Here is a 22,672-nt window from a genome sequence, read left to right as displayed (position 1 = left end):
TTAGTCTAAAGAATATTTCTAATTTGTGCCAAAACATTAAATAGTATTTAAAGATCTATAAAGATTACATAGCCTAATAAAATTCACAACAATTTTATAATTAGGAACCAAAAAAACTTTATTAAACGATTAGATAAAAAGATAAGCAAGATGACTCTTTATTGCTATATAGCCCATTTATAATGACATTTCCAACCGATTGAAGTGACTTTCATAACGTCGTTGTTTATCTATCACCATTACTCATTCAAAAGAAAATAGATCAAATAAAATAAATCCAATGGCGTGTGTGAAAATGTAGTTTTCCATTCAAACAACTCTTATTTTTAAAACAAAAATAACTCGGAGAGGAAAAAGAAAAAAAAACAGGACGCCGTTGAGTGACAGCTGCCCCAGCCAACCAAAGCCTGGGAACTCTGACGTGAGGCGCGACGGACGCCACTTCTCAGCCAATCAGTGCGCCGCACACTGGCACGTGCCAGTTTCGCGGCAAAAAAGATTTGGCGCGTAAAGCTTTTAGCAGGTTCCGATCAGCTGGAACACAAAAAAACAACAACAACAAAAGTGATTCCGGTCGCGCCGCGCGCAGGGACAGTCGGACCGCACCTTCCCTCTCCGGACATGGATTTAAGCGTTTCAGGAGCGAACATCTGGGGATTATTCTCAATTTATTGACAATACTTCCTGGATGGAGTCATTAAAAAGGACAAAAGCGAAGCATATTTTGGATTAAAGTGTCCGAGGAGTAAAGAAACCGGACTTTGGCTTTGTTCGGCATCTGGATCGGGTTATACTGATGTTTTTACTTCATCTACAGCCATTTTATCATATTAATTACCCCTTTCTAACACGTTTACCAATGCTCACGTGAGAACAAACTTTGTTTCTCTTGATAATATCGCAACATCATCATTAATTTGAGGATTATACTGAATGCGTCCATGTTTTATGCACTTTAAAAGCTGCGATTTGTTCGTGATGTTGTTTATTTATAGTGGAATATTTGTTATGCTTTTTGCTGCCATTTTCAAAAGCACTTCCTTAAACAAAGGATTCACAACTATAAACTTATCATGCATGTGAAAAACATCTGAAATGTTGATCAATAACATGCATGGTCTAATCCTTCACTTTTACTGAAGTAAAGCGGATATTTTCGTTTTGCACCCTGAGGTTGACCTACATTTCTGGCCCTGTGGTTCGGGAGTCTCACCCATATGTTCAGCCCAGGCCTGTTTTTATCATGCGTTTCAGTGTGCACTTGTGTGAAACCTGTCAGAACATGGTTTTTACATTTCCACTGAGCCCTGTGCTCTCTCTTGTGCATGCATTTTAAGAAAGCAACCCGTTCCCATGCGCTGAAGGCCATCGCCAGGATTGAGAATAAACCCGGAGCCCGAGTAACGTTAACCCCTGCTGTTTTAGCACGATATGTCTGAGAGTTTTATATCGGGTCAGACCTCGGAGGATCTGCTGGCTGATTTTGAGTCTCTCTTGAACAATGGCAGCATTGATCTTAGTGACGATCACCAAATCGTCATCATCTCCACCCCGGGCACGGCCTCGACCAGCTCTGCCACGGGGGACTTCTTGCTGTTCGCCACCCCGCACCACAGCGCCACGACCGGCACGACCCTGGACCACAGGAGACCCGCTCTGGGCAGACCACCGGTGTGTGTGTGTGTGTGTGTGTGTGTGTGAACTTCCACCTCACATTCTGAGCATTCCAATCAATCAATCATTTAATTCTATAGCACAACCAAAGTGCTTTGTAAAGACAAAAAGAAACACTAGAAGTGAAAAATCATTTACTAAACAAAGAAAAAAATTTGAAAAGGAAAAAAAAAGAAAAGAAATGAAAATGATGTCATTAATGACTCTTATGTCGGTCCAACCCCGTAAGACACACGCCAGCCGCGTCTTACGTCAGCCGATCCACAACAGAACCGGAACACAATACAATGCTGAATAAAGTCGCAGTTTTTGTTATTTTTGGACTAAAGTGTATTTTCGATGCTTCAAAACATTGTAACTAACCCACTGATGTCACATGACTACTTTGATGATGTCATTGGAGGGACAGAAAGCTCTCGGACTAAATCTAAAATATCTGAAACTGTCCTGAAGATGAACGGAGGTCTGACGGGCTTGGATCATGAATGACATCATTTTCATATTTGGGTGAACGAACCCTTTAAATTCCATTTTGGAATGTGTGTCTCAGTGTTACAGATCTGACCTCGTGACCTGCGTGAGAAGGAGTGGTTCATGATGACCTTCAGATATACGTTCAGCTTGGATTAGTAATGGTTTTCTGTTGTTATTAGAGTAGCATTACCGTTGAAGATGTTGTTCTCTGTGACTGTAGGTGAAGAGGAAGCTGGATCTGGACAGTGATCACCAGTACATCTGCACGTCTCGGTCGGCTTCTCATGGACCAGCTCCTCCAGCTACACCCGCTCCACCCAGAGGTACTGACGCCTGGCAATACACTAGCGTTCGGGCTCGTTTGAAGTCTCCATTTACACAGGAAAATATGAAATATTATTGCACTTTAAAATAGCCGATTTAGACACAGTCTTCAGTGTCACATGATCCTTCAGAAATCACTCTAATATGATGATTTGATGATCAAGAATCATTATGGTTATTATCAGTGTTTTTCAGGATTCCCGTAAATAATGGTAAATAATGTATTTAGTGTCACTTTTGATTCATTGTTTTTTTTTTTTATTCAGAATTTTCTTGAACACTTGCTCAACAATGTGCATGTAACAACAAATATAATGTACAAAAACAAAAAAAAAACTAATATTATATGAAAATTGCTATAGCACAAACCAGCATTGGATAATACAGTATGTACTTTGGAAGTCAGAGTTAACCAAACATTGCAATCAATAATAGCCTCAGAGATAAGCAATAAAATAGGGTTAAAGGAGTAGTTCACTTTAAAAAATAACTTTTGCTGATAATGATCTCGCCCCCATGTCATCCAAGATGTCCATGTCATTCTCTCTTCATTTGAAACGAAATTAAGGTTTTTGATGAAAACATTCCAGGATTTTCTCCATATAATGGACTTCAATGGGGTCCAAACGGTTCAAGGTCCAAAAGACAGTTTCAGTGCAGCTTCAAAGGGCTTTAAACGATTCCAGACGATGAATAAGGGTCTTATCAAGCGAAACGATCGCTCATTTAAAAAATAAATAACAAAGTTGAAGTTTTATAAGCTCAAATGCTCGCCTTGCTCTGTTCTGTGATGCACATCGTGACTCTCCTGTTCGAACCCGTTCATCAAAACGAACTTATGTTTTTCGAGTCATTGACCGAAATGACCGCTCGTTTCGCTTGCTAAGACCCTTATTCATCGCCTGGTGTCGTTTAAAGCCCTTTGAACAGTTTGCAGTTTGCACTGAAACTCTCATTTGGACCTTGAACCGTTTGGACCCCATTGAAGTCCATTATATGGAGAAAATCCTGGATTTCTTTCCTGGAATCCTTAATTTCTTTTCGACTGAAGAAAGAAAGACATGGACATCTTGGATGACATGGGGGTGAGTAAATTATCAGCAAAAGTTTTTAGAAAAGTGAACTACTCCTTTAATCCTTTATAAATGACAAAAAGGGACTCCAGACCCTCTTAAATTACTCCAGTCTTCAGTGTCACATGATCCTTCAGAAATCACTCTAATATGAGGATCTGATGATCAAGAAACATTTCTGATTATTATCAATGTTGATTTTAATGAATGGAAACACCACTTATTTAAAAAAAAACACATTAATTTGAAATATAAATCTTTAGTGACATTATAAATTTCTTAAGTGTCACTTTTGCGTTGTTGCTGAACAGAAGTATTGATTTCCCTCCTCCCGCCGGAGTGTAAATCTGTTTTTAACGTGTGTTTCAGTCCCTAAACTGGCCACGGAGAAGTCCCGCTACGACACGTCTCTGAACCTGACCACGAAGCGCTTCCTGGACCTCCTGGCTCAGTCTCCAGACGGGGTGGTGGACCTGAACTGGGCGTCTCAGGTGCTGGACGTCCAGAAGCGGCGCATCTACGACATCACCAACGTCCTGGAGGGCATTCACCTGATCTCCAAGAAGTCCAAGAACCACATCCAGTGGCTGTAGGTTCTGCACCGTGTGCTTATTCATCTGCATGCAGGCTTTGAAATGAATGGTGCTGTGGAAAATATGATATTGTGAACTGGTATGTACCAGTGTGTTGGAGAAAAAGATGGAGATCCAGACCTGTTATTCAGCTAAAGCTAGTTTAGATTGCGTAAGTCATCTGTTACAGCAATCAAAACTCAAACATAAATAATATGCTGTATATTTTCAAGGTCATGAATAGTACATATTTTTACCATTCACGACTCATTTTGAAAAGGTCAAAGGTTATCTCATCTTGGCAACTCGTGCATCAAAATATTCTACGAGTTCCCCAGTGGATTTCCCAGTGGATTTGAAATAGAAATTTTATAATATATATATATATATATGATAAAGTTAATCTGGCTCATTTCTTATTTATTTATTTATTTTTTGGCTAGTAGAAGTTCTGAAGGGCCAGTAACTTAAAAATATAGAAGCAAAGTAGATTTGAAGCGTGTGTGTGTGTGTGTGTTTGCTGTGTCCTCAGGGGGAATCGCATCGACGGGGCGTCCGTGGCCAGGTTTCAGGAGCTCCAGAGGGAAGTGTCCGAGCTCACGGAGGCCGAGGAGAAACTCGACGAGCTCATTAACAAATGCAGCCTACAGCTACGGCTCCTCACAGAGGACACACACAACAAGAAATATCCTTCATCTCAAGGGCCAATCAATGCAGCAGAAAAAAAAAACAGTTTCAGCTCGATTTTCATTATTTACACACACACACACTGCTTACTACACACACACACACTGATTATTACACACACACACACGGAGTACACAAACTTTGCAAAAATTTTAAAAATAAGAAGGATTTGAATGTAAAAGATTAATATTGTGGACATAAACATATGGTGGAATCCAGGTTGTCCCGTCTGCTTGTGCTTTGACCTCTCTCTCACACACACACACACACACACACCATGAGCTGAGATGGTTAAACCAGGGCCCAGTGTGTCCGTGTGATAGTTCAGAGCATGATCCTCTGGACGTGTCTTTATTGTAGTCTTCTTCATGGGTCTGGGTGTAGATTTGAGCAGTTTTGGAGGTCAGGTCTGGATTCAGGAAGTGAGGATCTGATCAGCACACGTTCAGGTTGTGGATATTGTGATCTTTAACGTGAAGTCAAGCTTGGGTACGTGAGGTGCCAGGACCTGCGGGACACGGTGGACCCTCCGGAGCAGATCATCATGGTGATCCGAGCTCCACCAGAGACGCAGATGCAGGTGTCTGAACCCAGTGAGGTCAGCAAACACACACACACACACTTGCTTTATTTATGTAGTTGAGCTGTTACGCCCCGTCTAGGGGAAAGGGTGAAAGGGTGCGACATGAAAGACTCTGAAAAATGCAGAAAGTTTGAACAATTTGGGACTTTTGCTCTAGAAGCTGACTCGGCCAAAAACACCAAACTGAACTTCCTTATTTTCAGACCTCTTTATTAAACACTAAACGGAAAAGGAAATGCAATATTCAAATCAAAACTGTTCACAATAAACAAAACTGGCATCAGACTCCCTACTTTCCCAAATACCCAGATCATTTATTTACAATATATTTACAACTAGGCAAACGTGAAAAGTGCTGTCCAAATTACTCTCACACTCACACACTCAGTCCAAGACATTTTACCATATATAAATATGGTAAAATGTCTTGGTTTCTTGTGTGTTTAATTGTGTGTACTCTGTATTTCAGGGTTACCAGATCTCTCTGAAGAGCTCCAAAGGTCCGATCGACGTGTTTCTGTGTCCTGAGGACAGTTCTGGGGTCTGTAGTCCCGTCACTGATTGTAGTCCAGCGAAATCGTCCTGTCAGACCCCCCCGCGGTCTGATCTCGCATCACAGGAAGTGACATCATCAACGCCGACTACTCTCCCTAGCTCCTCCCCCCTGCCTCTCGGGACAGACTCGGGTATGTGTGATCCTTTAAACATGAGTGCATCTTAATTTACTACAATTGTTGGCCGTAACTCCTAATGTAACGCCTATATAGGAGCCATAAATATATATATATATATATATATATATATATATATATATATATATATATATATAAAACTCCTATCTATCTAAACTTTTAATCTTTTAACATATAAAGTCCAAATATTAAAGGTATTTTTAAATTGCAAAAAATATTTTAAGTATTAAAAGTAAATCTTAATCATAAATGTTAAATTTGAATTTAAAATGTGTGACTTAAATTCAAATTTAACATGTTCATTATTGTGAAATTATTTTCCAAATGTACATATTAAAGGTATTTTTAAATATTAAACATAAATGTGATGCTAAATGTAAATCTTTAGGCATAAATGTTAATATCAAATAACATTTAGATTTAACATGTAGATTTGAAATTATTATAAATGCAGATTTCAGATTTACATGTTCAAATTTACGTATCAATTTACATTTTTGTAAATATGTATAATATTACAAATATTTACACAATTATTTACATAATTTACTAATTTTACATATTAAATATAAATGTTATGATTTAAATGGGCATAAATGTTAACTTCAAATATACAATAATTAATTGTATAATATAAATAATTTTATATTTAACATTTATTTTACACACACACACATAAATATAAATATCTTAAATATAAATGTGATGTTTTTAAAAGCAAATCCATAAATGTTGAATTTATATATAAAATTTGTGAATATATAAAAATTTGTGAAAATATATTAACATTTATTTTACACACACACACACACACACACACACACACATTAAATATAAATGTGATGATTTTAAAAGCAAACCCTGGGCTTAAATGTTGAATTCAAATATAAAATTTGTGATTTTATATTTTACATTTATTTTACACACACATATATATATATATATATACACACATTAGTGCTGTGCAATGATTAATCCCATCCAAAATAAAAGTTTGTGTTTACATAATATATGTGTGTATACTGCGTTTAATTATTTTGTATATATAAATACACACACATGCATGTATATATTTATGAAAAATGTGTTATTTATATATAAAATATTAATATTTATATATAATATAAATGATGTATAAATATACATACAATATATAGATGTATATATTTCTTAAATATATACAAAAAATAATCGTGATATATATATTATTCTATTTGAATTGTATAGAAATAAAAGGCTTTTGAAAGCTGTGCTGTTTCATATAAAAAGTGCCATTCTAAAACAATTAATAATCTCTGATTGTTTACATTTTTAACTTTGTAATAAATTATCCAAAACTAATTTACTTCCCGAAATGATTGTAATTTCACATTTTCTTGAATCTGATGATTTCAGAGTCGTTTCTGGACTCGTTTCCTGGCATTTGCGGGATGCCCGATTTCGACCTGTCTCCTTTGGGCTCGTCTGAGTTCCTGCTGGAGCGGGGCGGCTCCTCGGACGGCGCGGGCCTGGCGCTCGACGGCTTCATCTGTCTCTCTCCTCCTCACAGTCAGGACTATCACTTCGGCCTGGAGGACCACGAGGGCGTCAGCGAGCTGTTCGACTGCGACTTCAGCGACCTCGGCCCTCTCGAGTTCTGACGGCCCGATCCAGAGTCAAACCGCTCTCGCATCGCTTCGCTTTTGAATCCAGATTTGCTCGAATGCTGCCAATTAATTTATTAATAGAAACGAGTCACCTTTTGGATTCCTGTTTATTGTAATTGATTGTACATGTAACGTCGTCGGAAAGGTTTTAGGACGAGTGTGAATATAAACTGACAGGTTTTATGGATTATTTCTCAGGTGAGTGATTACGTGCTAGTTACCGTATGTGTTTAGGGTCGGGTTATGTTGCATATGTTGGTTATGCAATGCTGCACGATAATCAATCCGTCGTCGCTCGCGCGGTGACCGAGAGGATTTACAGAAAATGAACTTTTCGATATTTCTTTTCTAATCACAATTCTATTCACAAGTTCTGTACAAATGTTCATCATGTCACAGATTCTCTCGCGTTCATGAGTTTTGCATTGTGTGTGCAGGCTTGTGGGATTTTTATCGCTGTTACAGGAGACGTTCTGTATTTATTTGCGTTCAAATCTGATCCTGGTACAGTAAATGTCCCCAGAGATATATATATATATATATGTATTTATTAGTGCTGTGCAACGATTAATCACGTCTAAAATAAAATATAATATATATGTGTGTGTACTGTGTATAATTATTTTGCATATATAAACACACACATATGCATTTATATATTTAAGAAATATTGTTTATATATACATAATTTATCAATATCAATTTTTTTCTTAAATATATACATGCATGCGTGTGTATTTATATATGCAAAATAATTATACAAGGTACACATATATTATGTAAACATAAACTTTTATTTTTTTTATATGTGATTAATCGTTGCACAGCACTAATATCTAAATATATATATATGCATAATATACCCCTAAGAATACACTTGTCTTATTTTTTTTAATTTTAATTTTTTCCTGTGCATGTGTGTACAAATTTGTATCCTTTCCAGCCTTATCTTAAATATTAATCTTTATATTTAAAAAAAAAAAAAGCACTATGTTTTTGTTTTTATTCCTACTAGGATTCCCTGTTGTCCAAGTGTAGAAATATCTCTTTTCTTACTGGAGTTGTACTTTTCTCCAGCGTTTGGGTGTTTTAGAGTCGTTATTCCACTTTAATTGTGCCTTAGCTACAGAATGTCAGATGAAGTATATATTTCATTTGAAAGGATTATAATGATATAATGTCATTTTAGTGAAATATATAAATGCATTTTGATAGAGTAGATTTGATTATAAGGGGCTCTGAAGTTCACGAGGACAATGTTTGATAAGCTCTTCGTCTTGTAAAATGTATAATTTAATGCAAATTGAGCTTTTGCATGTAGATTTTCTGGGATTTGCTTTATTCAGTTTTCTGAAGGCAGCTTTTGTCTTTTGTTTGTATGTGTGTTTTGTCTATTTGGTCTGTGTAAATCATATATGTGCATGTGTATGAGTTCTAGTTTTGTGTGATTCGATGATTGTTTTATGATATGAGGTCGAGTTGTCTGGGACAATTCGTACGACCGGATCAAGTGCGGATTCGGTGTGTGTGATTCATGTTTATGTGTTTGTACAATAGCAATATTTTTGTAATAGGGCTTTTTTGTGTAATTGGTTTTCCCGTTTACTTTATATAAACCACTTAAAAAGTGGCCAGCAGTGCAAATGAACGTGTGTAGACTTTTAAAATTAAGTACAAATAAAATCCGATTTTGAACTAAAGTCCATTTAAATTGACTCGGGAATTATGTGTTGCAGTCCAGTTGCAGTGTGTTTAGTTATAATAAGGTTTGAAGTTTAAGATGTGTGTTTGTTGAGTACTGATTCATAGTTTCAGCAGCAGAAGGGATGATTATGTTTGTGATGTCAATATTATAGATTATCTTTGGATTGTCTTTGTTCTGACAACATGAATAAAACTTTTGACCTAAAATCACTCATGATCTTGCATGATCCTTTCTTAACATCTGATGAGATGCTGTAACTGCTCTGAGTGGTCTTCTATAAGATCATTTTAATGGTTTAAATCAAACTTAACTTGTGTTTGCTTGAGAATAAACCTACTTGACATTTATTTTAGGTTTAAAAGACAACTGAAGATGTTTATTCTGAGAGATACTGAACATTTCCATCAAAATCGATGATGTAACTGCTTTAATTGTGTCCAGCCTTAACTTGTCATAATTGTATCTTTACTAGTAAGAATTACAATTAGAGAGCTCTCTAATCCAATTATGACTAGTAACAATTACAATTAGAGAGAGAGCCCTGTAATTCAATTATACTAGTAAAAACACGAATTAAAGATATGTAATATAATTGCAGGGGTCTCTAATTGAATTAAACAGCTCTGCAATTGAGTTGTTACTAGTAAGAATGCAATTTAAGAGCTCTCTAATTGTAATTGCTACTAGTACAAATTGAATTTTAAAGTTCTCTAATTGAATTCTCGTAAAAATGAAATTACGACGAGTAAGGCTGGGTACAATTTAAGCTAAAATGGCTTGCCATACATGTCCTTCTAAACAGTCATGTTTTTTTTTAACTTAACATTGTTATAATGTTTTGTCATCTTTGGCTATTTCTGGAATAACACATCATACTCATACTTTTCTAGCATACAGTAAATGCATATAAACTAAGCTAACAGGCTAATAAGGTAACTGTATGCTATGCTAGTACATAACCAAATACAGATATGGTCATTATAACATAGTTAAACAGCACCATAACATTTTGTAGGAATTGTAATCAGTTAAAAATAATCTGTATTCTATTAAAAGTAATTTTGGGGTCCTAATGGAGACCCGATATCGAGGAGGACTGATTTGTTGTTTTTCAATGTAAGCGCTAGACGGACGGGACTTCTCTCGCAACGTAAGTTAGTAGGCTACAAGTTAATGTAGTTCAGCCTTTAAAAAAACGTCCTGAGAACTTGACTTACACATTTTTAATCTCCACTGACCTGCGTCTCGTGTTTTAAACAGGAAAAAATTCGTTCGGTGTGAACCGACCACATAATAAATACTGCCATGTAAGACAATTTAACACAGAATTGCTTTTAAAAATACAAAATAACTATTTATAGTGACTATGTTGCATACGTTTATTGCTGAATACAGTTACACACTGCTTTATACAAAATAATAAGCGTTATACTGTGTCAACAGCCTTTGAAATTGGTAATGGTATTATGTGTAGCTGAAACTGTAAACATATTAATGACCAGCAGATGGCGCTCATCAACACTCATCTGGCACGAGTTTAAACTTACCCTTACCACTAATAATAATCAAATGGAAACATAAAGTTGTTTATATATATATATATTTATAAACAACTTTATGTTTCCATTTGATTATTATTAGTGGTAAGGGTAAGTTTAAACTCTACAACCAGAGTCAGGTTGATTTAATCAGCGAATGATTAACCTGCAGGTGCAAATAATTACCCTCATTAAAACTGATCTGGACCATTAATAAACCTCACAATGCTAATTTCTCTGTGCCGAGTAATGGCTAATTAGAATTTTCCTCTGGGTTTTAATTTGCGGTTATGAGGACTCAGGGAATCCCAGGACGGGCCGGTGCTGTTTTCACCTCTACAGAAGCTGCTGACGGAGGAAAATAACATAAACATCAGTGAACATAAACTCAGTCTGCGCTCACGTTTGCTGATAAATCTGTGAAACATCTGACCTCTGACCTAGAGTCACTACACACCTTCATCCTGCAGAGGTGAGACTGAACCTCTCTCTCTCTCTCTCTCTCTCTCTCTCTCTCTCTCTCTCTCTCTCTCTCTCTCTCTCTCTCTCTCTCTCTCTCTCTCTCTCTCTCACTCGCTCGAGTGTGTAAGGCAGAGGAAGGTTACAAACATGCTGTGTGCTGGTGTAAACATTCACAAGCTTCTCCATCATCACCATGGCATCGTGGTCATCATTCAGACACGAGTTTTCACTCAGTGACGTAAGTTCACGATCTCACCGCTTGGTGGCGCTATTGAGTCACTGCTGTTTTTGCCCCATATAAAACATCTCAATGTCATTCAGTCTCAGGTCAAAGTTGAGCACACACACACCTTTACTCTACATTAAACACCACAATTTCCATTTCACGACTCATTTACAATCAAATGCATCCTAAACGACCCTCGTATCATTCAGCAAGAGCGCATAAATCACCCGGGCCTTACAGTAGCCTACACCGGCTCAAGGTACAACCTAAAATAATGACATTTATAACGTATGTTTCATACTTTTGGTTCACAGACAGGCTGCACAAATCATTTATACTCTCCCGCTCACACACAGAGCACTATATCAGAGAAAAATGCTAGTGTGTATATAAAACAACCGAGCATATTTTTAGTGTATAGTCTAAAAAAAAATGCTGGGTTGTTTTAACCCATCTTTGGGTCAAAGTCCATATTTGACCCAAAGATGGGTTAAAACAACCCAGCATTTATTTATTTATTTATTTGGAGTGTCAATGCAAATATGAATAATCTCCCTGCAAACATAAAATTAAATTGATCTGCATCTGGACGTGGTCTCTCTCGCGTGGATGCATGTGAAGTTTAAAAACTTTAAATCACAATTTATTCCTTTCAAAAAGTAAAGTTTTGATGCATGCATAATGAAATGACATTTAGCACATCATGTTAATGGCCTTGCTCGTCCTGATGGTGCTGTGGGTGAATCAGGCTCAGATGATCATAAGCTAACGATGATCTGACGGCTGTGGTGTGTGTGTGTATCGACAGTGTTTCAGATGTTCAGTGGTGTGTGGAGGACGGGGTCGTGCTGATCATCACTTCCACGCTCGCTGATTTTCAGACAAATTAAATGTCAGGGGAAACGGGACTCGCTCGAGTACTTTGAAAAGCTGAGACCATCATAAATTATTAAGGCCTTCTTTTACTCTTCCCGAGCCTCTGAGATCCGTCACACCGAAGCTCAAGTCTCCCAACTTTATTCCAGAGTGAGGAATTACGGATCAGACAAAGTCCGTATCGGATCTCAGACACGGATAACCTCAGCAACCCGGTCACGTAGTGCCACTTTTTTCTTTCTTTGAATGATCTCTAATACCTTACTGTAGGGGGAAATTGCATTTGTCACTGTCACAGTGCGACAGGAATGAGAGGTGAGAAAACAGTCAAGAGGAAGACAAGAAAAAGGGGGAAAAAACCATAATAAAATAATTAACAAAAATAAAATGATAAAAAAATAGAATAAATAAAATTACATAATCAATAACTAAATAAAATAAAATGAAAAGTAAACAACAAAATTAAAATATGATCAAATTGAATAAAAAATAAAATAAATAAATAACAATAAAATCAATAACATTAAAATAGAATAGAATAAAATGAAATAAAAAATAAATAACAAATAAAATAACAAAATGAAATAAAAAGTAAATAACAAAATAATTATCTTTTTTAACAATAGAATAAATAAAATAACATAATAAATAACTAAATAAAATAATTTAAAAAATAAAATGAAAAGTAAACAACAAAATTAAAATATGATCAAATTGAATAAAAAATTAAATAAATAAATAACAATAAAATCAATGACATTAAAATAGAATAGAATAAAATGAAATAAAAAAATGACAATTGAAAAATCGAAATGAAATAAAGTAAATAATAAAATAATTATCAAAAATAAAATAATTTTTTTCTTCTTCAAAAATATAATAAATAAATAAAATAACAAAAAAATAATAAAAAAATATATGTCTTTGTCCCTTTAGATTCCAAAAATATAGAAAATAATAAAAATAAACAAAAAGTAAATAAAAACAACTATATATATATATATATATATATATATAGCATTAAATTCCCTGGCCCTTTGCAGTTCTACACCTTGGGCTCAAGACAGGCTTGAAATGTCAAGTTAAACTGTAAAACTGTAAAAGTATTTGAACACTTAAATACATATTTTGTATTAAGTAAGATATATGCTGTAAAACCACTTTAGCAAACTGTAAGTTCATTGTCTGATCACTGGGAGATGTGAAACACCAGAACAGAAACGGTCTTCAGTCAGATTAAACTAGCCTGTAATCTCCATGCTTTCTAGCGCTCAGAAGTGTGTTAACTAGATCTTCCTGACAGCAGTAATGAGTGTATGGTGACCCCATCCATCGCCATTATTAGCAGGTCAATACTGGACTCAATATCCCATTATAAACGCAATTCTAATGTGCCGTTGATATCTCGTCACATTACAGCCTCTCTGTTCTGACAGAGATTACCAGATCCCCATCACAGTTCAACTGATGCTCTTAGATGAAACCAGTCATTTGTTTTTTTCATTTTTTATTTACCCAATTCTACTGCAAAAATCATGCTTAGGTAAATTGTTATTACAATTATAACAATATAATTATAACTCTTGCAAATTGTCGCCTCTTTGTCCTATTTGTAGTGGAGATGAGTGGTATGGTGGGGTCTTCTGCTGTTGTAGCCCATCCGCCTCAAGGTTGTGTGTGTTGTGGCTTCACAAATGCTTTGAATCCCAGTAACTGAGCAGATTGTGAAATACTCTGGCACCAACAACCATGCCACGCTCAAAATTGCTTAAATGACCTTTCTTTTCCAATCTGACATTCAGTTTGGAGTTCAGGAGATTGTCTTGACCAGGACCACACCCCTAAATGCATTGAAGCAACTGCCATGTGATTGGTTGATTAGATAATGAGAAATTGAACAGGTGTTCCTCATAATCCTTTAGGTGTTTAGTGTAGTTTTGCACATTCTCGTCTACAGGCACCTTGAGGTCCACGGCCGTTTTCCTGACACTATCTTTAAGCACAGAGGGCAAATGTGGCATTATCTCCATGTCGTTCCCGGGGCGTTTGACCTCACGGTTTAACGCGGGCCTTGTCTCTCGTTCAGCACCGGGTCTATCAGCTCTCCTGCAGGCCGGTGTGGGAAATGTGTGTTTTATGAGGACGATACATCAACAGCGCCCAATGACACCGGCCATTTTTCTTCGGGCTTAAAGGAACGAATGGAAATAAATGGACAGGAACAAGCCTGTGTGTTTGTGGGAAAGGTTGAACGGTCGTCCACGCTGACAGAAGAGCTGAAGAGGAACAACAGCCTGACAGCAGGTTTCAATGTGTGTTTAATTAAATCAATACCACAGTCGAGTCCCCCAAAAGATTCAACTCCTGAGCAGGACAGCTGATGAAAAATGCAGAAAACACACTCGAGCCTTGAGGGTTTCATTCAACATGTTCACAAAATCATTTGTGCACGATTAAAGTGATCCAGAAAAGGCATTAACTGCAACCCATTCACACCTGTCATGAGCAAAACTAGATCCTGATCTGATTTTATCCTTTGGTAACAGCCCATTTCATTATATTTGTCATAATTATACACATTTTTTTACTTTTTGTCTCATAACTGTAACTTAGTAAGTTATAAGTCATCATTTTGACTGTAGTACATATAAGAATAAATAAATAATTATGGAAAAGTAACAATTATGACATGCTTAATCATAATGTGAAAAAAGTCAATTATGACAAATAATTATGCATAAAATATAATATAGACTTTTTATGTCATAATTATGGCTTAGTATAGATAATTAATCTAATTTAGGCTTTTTTTCATAATTTCATATTTTTTTAAGTTAATCATTTTAAAGTTACCTATATCTCAGAAATTTAGACATAATGTGAGAAATAGTCAAAATAATGAGATAAAAAGTAAATTGTGACAAAGCAAAATTGATTTTTCGATTTTTTTTCATATCAATTTTATTTAATCTTTTCAACTCTGTATCTTTTTTATTTATATTTATATCATAATTTCGACTTTTTATCTGATACTTATAATTTATCAAAGCATGATTTATTTTCTTATGTGGCAGAAATGTGTTGCATGCAGAGAAAATCGAATAATAAGCATCGATGAATAATTCACAATTAGACCAGAAAGATGTAGGCTATTAAGCAAATGGAGTCCATTTTGATTTCGACTATGATTACAGTGTGAATGAAAACAGCTGTTCACAGAAAAGGCAGGTTTATTGGTGTTTTGTGAAGACTTGATGACCTGCGTGAGTTCGGCTGGTTCCGAACACTAAAAAACAGCTTTTCTTGTGAGGGGAAAGTAAATCGCATCAAGAGCTTCAACCTTGAATGAGAAACACATTTATATTAGAGCCAGACCTCCTTGTCTTTTAATTTCACGCTGGGTGCGTCTCCATGAGAGAAATAAGGCTTCATTTTCTCCCGTGTTTCTAAACCGCTGGAAATGAAAGGCCGCGCTTCAAAAAGCGGGAGAATAAATATCAAAGTTTATGTTAAAAATGCTAATTTGTTGCTTGGGTCGTTCTCGGGACAGCCTGCTATTTGTGGCCCGTGTGTCCAATTATATCTTACTGTTAGGCCTAATGAACGGGACACTGATTTATGAATATTGCTGGAATGATATTTGCTTGTTAAGGCTGAGATCTTTAACCCCAAAACACTTTGTTCACAGTTTGTTCTTTTCAATGTGAGTTTTGTATAGCTAATAAGAAATTATAGGCTAGTATCTGCATAACAATGTTCGTAAGAACAAAAGTTGAATCTGACCATCGTGCAGTCATGATTGACACTAGAAACACACAATCTGCGATCATATTTACATCAAAACATCTCTTTGTTTTAATTTTATTCTGTCTTTATTTCTATGGCTATGTGTAATTCAGAAAGCCTTGTTATCAGCGACGCCAGTGGCCGTTAAGTGAACTGCAGCCAGTGACTTTATTGCTCACGCTCGTGCACAGGACACACGAGAGACGTGATTCAATAAATCACGGAGAAGGTCTTTATTAGCTTAACGAAGTTATACTGCTATATAAGATATAGTAACGAACCCGACCCCGTCCTGCTACTGAGAGCGACGGTTAGATGAGTATGTAAATACTGTAGCCTACACTTTTCTATCATAAAGTAAACACATCGGTGAGAAAGATCAGAAACATGTGGATGTTTACAGCAGCTCTGAGATTCATCGTGGCGACAGATGAGGTATTAAAATTACACTGTTATGATAGTTTGATTGTAAAGTAGGCCTATATAAGACCATTTTACAAAGATGTAAACAACACTGGCCCAGAAGCACTTCCTGTTTAACACAACATAAAAGCTGGGATAAAATACAACCAACAGAACATATAAAACTGAATCAAAAGTTAAACAAACATCTTTAAGATTTTTTTCTTTACATGTGAAATAAAGACAACAGTTACAAACTGAAACAGGAAGAGTTTCTGGACCAGTGTTGTTTACATCTTGCAAAATGGTGTAGTTCTGGCTATGTGAGACTATGAATCCCTTTTCTTTGCATGACGACACTATACAGCACCGAATAGCTCTTTCAGCGTTTTCCTGAACATTTAAGCATTTAATTCATGTGTCATCATCAGTGACAAGATGCTTAATTCACTTTGAAATTCATTTTTGATATGTTTTAGCTTACCTCAAGGGCATCCAAGATGTAGGCAGAAGTGATCTCTTGTCACTCTCTTGTTTATTTTGTACTCATAGACAACACCGGTTTGACCGAAAAATATCAAAATTGAAAATACTGTGGAAACAAAGACACCTATACATCTTGGATGCCCTTGAGGTAAGCTAAAACATATCAAAAATTAATTTCAAACTGAACTATCCCTTTAAAGCGACGCTTGGCCAGCCTAGTTTTGTCTCTTTCAGTTCATTAAAACAGCTTTTATCACCCTACATAAAGGCCCATTTTTTCAGGTTAATGCAATATTTAATTTCCTTTAGAAACCCAGGGCTTGTTATTCGGGTGAAGTTGAATCTCTTTAGTTGGAATTACATTGCCAGCACACACTGAAGGACATAAATGAGCCAATGGAGTCATTAATCAAGTCTCCCTCGCTGCTCTGAAAGAACATATTCCTCTCTGCCTTGAGTGTAATAGTTGTGGAGTTATCATCATAGTTATGGCTGGTGTCTTTGTAAGTCGATTGCTGATCTGATTGTGTGACCGATTCATGTCGTGACATTCTGAGATCTGTATATCTGCAGTCAGGAGGTCAGACACACACATCACACACACATACAGTCACACGGCCCTGTGCTTCTCTATGTGTGTTTGTGAAGTTTCATTACACTTACACGTGTGATTTTCAGCTGTGTGTTGCATGTCAAAGTCAAGGGCATTTCTACTCTAAAATTAAACAAAATAGCTATGAACTTTTAGGATATTTAGCTTGAAAGTAAAATAAATAAAGCCTGTTTAGATTAACTGTTATTAAAATAATGTCACAAGCACATTTTCACTCTTTAAAATTCTTTAATATCTGTGATTCAGAAAAGTTTTGGTGGCAAGGTCTGTTCTCACTATTAACTTGCTTATATTAGCATGCATATTAGGATATTGGCTGTTTATTAGTATTTTTAAAGCATTTTCTGATTCTATATCCCTTAATCACCCAACTATTAATAAGCAGTTTGGCTCGTTCAGGATGTTTTATGCTATATTCACACACTACATACTACTTTTATTTCAAAAGAGCTAGAAAAATGTTATTTACCATTATATGAAATACACGCAACTGATGGATTGTGTGTTATGATAATCTCATAAACGCGTTCGAGGCCAAACCTCAAATCAATAGGAGCCTGAAGCGTTTAAACTCTAAATAATAAATATTGTTTTGTAGTAACATGCCGTTTTGTATTTTTTGGCAAGCAAGACCTTGTGTAATCAGCAAACATTTACTCATTGGCTGTATTCACAACAGGATAGTTTACATTCTGTGACACATTGAGTTGAACAGGTTGATGATTAAGTCAACATGTCTGTCACGTCCTAAATAAACAGCAGCCGGGTTTGTTCAGTAAACAGATGTTGCTTCTCTCGCTATATGAAGTTAAACACAATCTGTCCTCAACCAATCAGATGACAGGAGATGTTCAGATTCCTTGAAACCACTTGTGTGTATCGCCTAGGCCCTGTCTATTTCTCATTGTGGCCTCAAAACCTCCCTCAAGTCTCGTTCATTTCTTCCAGGCTCATTTTCAAAACAAACATGTTGGTTTTGCGCAGGATTTATCAGGGCTGTCAGTGTCAGGTGCTGTTGTTGGGTTCAGGTGAGGGTGTGTGTGTTATCGGGACGCTGCAGCCGTGAGTCTGTCAGCGCAGACATCGCCTGTCCGGCCTGCTTTAGTTGTGGGTGTTTAAAATTAGATATAACATCTATCATTTCTGCGGGCTGAATGGCTCGGTGTCAGGGTTTGGCAGAGGCCATCCGTCAGCGAGCGTGTGTCTGCCCCGTCCCACCAGATCATCCGTCAAAGCAGCGGGAGAGAGGAAACATCACCGCGGGTCCAGTGCACACACACACATGCTGGACAGAACATGCAATGTTATGCATGGATGGATGACATTAAACAATTAATCATATTTTTTAACTGAAAGTAAAAAAAAAAAAATATATATATATATATATATATATTTAAGCTTATTCTTAGATCTATTAATATGTTTTGAACCGTTATTTCCCCTTAATGTGTATGTGAGTGTGTGTGTTTGTTTATGCATGTATTTTTTATTTTGTTATTTGTTTGTCTCTCTGGTGATCATGTATTTCTGCAATACATATTTTACTGTATTTAAAGTATAATTTAATATATAATATAAATATTATAATATTTTAAGCTAATTAAAAAACATTTTTGTCACTAATCTGAGTATAATTTAATACAAATCAAATAATTATCATAATTCAACTTTTTAATCACCAAAATATGACCTATGAATATATCTTATATTTGTATAATAATATATTACTTTTGTCACACTTTTGATTAGGGTCCAAATCTCACTATATTAACTACCTATGACTTCGCCCCAATAAACTCCTGTAAAAAACAAATAGTTCAGTTTACTTAATTTTATTTTGCAAACTTGTTGCCTTAATTTCATTAAGTAAGCATAACTTAATTGCATGAAGTTATTACTTAATCCATTTTAAGTTTTGTCAACTTAATTCTGTCTGTGTGTACTCTCAGAGTATGAATAAATGAATTGCTTTGTTTTTCTATTTTGGCTTTATTTTATACCATTACAATTTTATTTGCTATCGTTATTGGGGTTATACTTACAAGAGACAGCGAAAAAAGGGGGAGGTACTCAAACCAGTCAAGTAACGTTTACAAGGTTTTTCTGAGTAACGAAGGCATAGCATAAGAAATTTTAAGTAAGTTCAACAAATTATTGGACATTAAGTAAAATTAACAAAAAAATCTTAGTAAGAACAATGTAAGATTTTACAGTGATGGGCTTGAGCCTTTATTGTTTTACGTAGTGTAAGACAGGCCTACTTTTTTCCTTGGAACAATTTTAAATTGTGATTGTATGTGTGTATGTGAGCCTTTTTAACCAAAGACAAATTATATCACTGGTTGATCGATAATAAAGTTCTTTGAATTGAATTTAAATGTGAATTGAATTGAAGTCTTTGGTTGGTCAGAACTCTCTGATAAAAACCCTGCTTAGACCAATTAGGAAAAACAAACGTTTTACTGGTTGTGCTATGTTGTGTTGCGTTGTGTTATTTTATGTTTGATGTTTTATTATAGGGCAGCTGAATGCTTGAATTTGATTGGTTGACGAGCATTCTATGGCGTGCAGTTATTTTCAGGGAAACTCAGACTAAAGTAGTTCCAGGCCGGTTTTGACCGCATTACAGTTCCATATCACTTCGCCAAATGATTTAAATCATTTCAAAGAAGTTATGATTACTTATTTCAAGAACCAATAGCCACAAATAAAAACTGTCCAAGCAAATAAATATAGCAAACAACAACTTATATCCATGTTTATTTGCCACAGCATCACGTTTTATTAAATATGGAAAGCAGACGCTCTCTTTCCCGCTCAAACACGGATAACGGCGCTGTTCTTGAAGCAGATAAACGTAGTTTCACCATTGACACTGCGGCGAACACAATATCATCTCTCTGTAATAACTCTTCTATCAATGGCAGAACAAGCTCTATAATGATGTTCATTAGCATTGGATAGGTTGTAATTTTTCCATTAAACATGGATGATTATCTTTTTTCACATCACAAAAAACAGCTGTTTTAACAGGGGTGTGTATTTTATATCCTTTGTATTTATTGACAAAAACCAAAGTCTTGCTTTAGATTGCTGTGCATGGATGAACATTTCACTGTAAGAGCAGAAGTTGGTTTCGTGTTGACTTGGGCGAATCATGTATTGAGTGTGTGCATATTTATATGCATTATGCACAATGCGGTGGTTCTGCAGGAACACACAGATGAAGAGAGGTGTCGACATTGATGGGAGTCGAGACGCATTGATTATCCTGCAGCTCTTGCTGGGTTTGTTGATTAAATCCGTGTGTGGTCGGGAAAATCCAGTGTGTTTTGAGCTCAACAGTCCAATCAGACCGTGTTAAAACACCTCCAACACCTCGTCCTGAAATAGCACCCCGATGAACATTATAAAAGGTCAGGACTCTGCGTGTCGCCTCGCTGCGCCTCAGGTGACGTCTGACTCCAGCGCTCTGAGACACACAGCGCTAATGATCTGCCATTATGATGCGCAAGACAACTCTGGAGAAGAGTGTGTGTAAATGAACAGCAGGTGCTCTGATTGGTCAGATGGTTCAGTCTGTTGTGATTGGTCTGCTCAGTCTCTCCCGGTCTGGCTCATAACATGTAAAGTACATTTAGAAAAGAAACTGAATATTCAGCTGTAAATCTGAAATGCGTTCATAATGCTTTTAGTGTTGATTTAGTAATTAATTCAGCCATTATAAAAAAAGACCCCAAAAGTATAATATTTTATATCAATTTAAAGTATTATAATTTAATTTGCATTTTTTTCTCCAGATTTAAGTCTATAATTTAAATTATTATAATTATTTTTTTTGCCAATTTAATAATTTTATTAATTCAGCCATTATTAAAAAAGACCCCAAAAGTATAATATTTTATATCAATTTAAATTATTATAATTTAATTAGTAATTTTTCTTCAAATTTAAGTCTATAATTTAAATATTTAGGCTAGAATTACAATTAATTTTTTTTTTGCTACAAGTGTAATTTAATAATTTAATTCAGGCAGCCAATATGAAAAAAACAAAAAGATATAATTTGTTATATTAGTTTAAATCATTAATGTTTAATAATTAAATGTTCAACTATTTTATTGTTTGCTAATTTATATTATTCAGTCAGCCATTATAAAAACAAAATATATATATTTTTTCTACTTTTAAAACATTATTCTTTAAATATTTTGTTTTAATTATAATTCATTACAATTACAATTTATTTAATTTTTAGCTAAAAGTGTAATTTAATAATTTATTTCAGGCAGCCATACGGAAAAAAAGGTATAATTTAAATAATTATAATTTAAATGGTTTTTTATACATTTCAATTTGAATGAAGTTTTATGTTTATTGTTTTGTAATTTAATCAGCAATTGTGAAAAAAACAAACACTTTGGAATCCTTTATTGAACATTTTCATTTATAATCAATTAATGAGAGTTAATAAATGATTTTCATGTTTAGGCAAACCAAACTCTCATTACTTCATGCTTGTTGTTCACACTGGTGTGTGTGTGTGTGTGTGTGTGTGTGTGTGTGTGTGTGACGTGCCTGTGATTGGTGTTTTCTCCCTGTCATTCATGTCATGTGTGGAATAACGTTCACTTGCGCTTGATTTCCAGCTGACATCTGCTTTAGACGGGTGTTTGATTGGCGCTCACACTCACCTGTGATCGTACAGGTGTGATATTACTGTCATTTCACCTCTGCTCTCTCTTTCTCCACGGGTTGCATTTGATTTACAGCTCTTGCTCTGTTTGACAAAGGTTTGTTCAATATTTTCTACTCACCGTCACAATGAAATATATTCAGCTTCTTCCTTTGCA

General features: G+C 35.6%; 1 protein-coding gene across 1 annotated transcript; it reads left to right on the top strand.

Moving 5' to 3' along the window:
- Positions 1-385: 385 nt before the first annotated feature.
- Positions 386-8,348, top strand: e2f1 (E2F transcription factor 1). Its single transcript, XM_039674423.2, has 7 exons — positions 386-1,671; positions 2,369-2,471; positions 3,915-4,134; positions 4,650-4,802; positions 5,288-5,402; positions 5,857-6,073; positions 7,475-8,348. The coding sequence occupies exons 1-7, from the start codon at positions 1,432-1,434 to the stop codon at positions 7,717-7,719; spliced, it is 1,293 nt and encodes a 430-aa protein (XP_039530357.2). The 5' UTR covers positions 386-1,431; the 3' UTR covers positions 7,720-8,348.
- The last annotated feature ends 14,324 nt before the right edge of the window (positions 8,349-22,672 follow it).

Source organism: Pimephales promelas, chromosome 20 (genome assembly GCF_988280905.1).
Source record: "Pimephales promelas chromosome 20, fPimPro1.hap1.1, whole genome shotgun sequence".
In the NCBI taxonomy this organism is placed as follows: domain Eukaryota; kingdom Metazoa; phylum Chordata; class Actinopteri; order Cypriniformes; family Leuciscidae; genus Pimephales; species Pimephales promelas.
Note: the sequence above shows the minus strand (reverse complement) of the source record. Positions and strands in the feature narration are given on the sequence as shown.

Coding starts and splice junctions, on each gene's coding strand:
- e2f1 (XM_039674423.2), top strand. CDS start 1,432: ATGTCTGAGAGTTTTATATCGGGTCAGACCTCGGAGGATCTGCTGGCT. Junction 1,672..2,368: donor CCGCTCTGGGCAGACCACCG/GTGTGTGTGTGT, acceptor CTGTGACTGTAG/GTGAAGAGGAAGCTGGATCT. Junction 6,074..7,474: donor GCCTCTCGGGACAGACTCGG/GTATGTGTGATC, acceptor TGATGATTTCAG/AGTCGTTTCTGGACTCGTTT.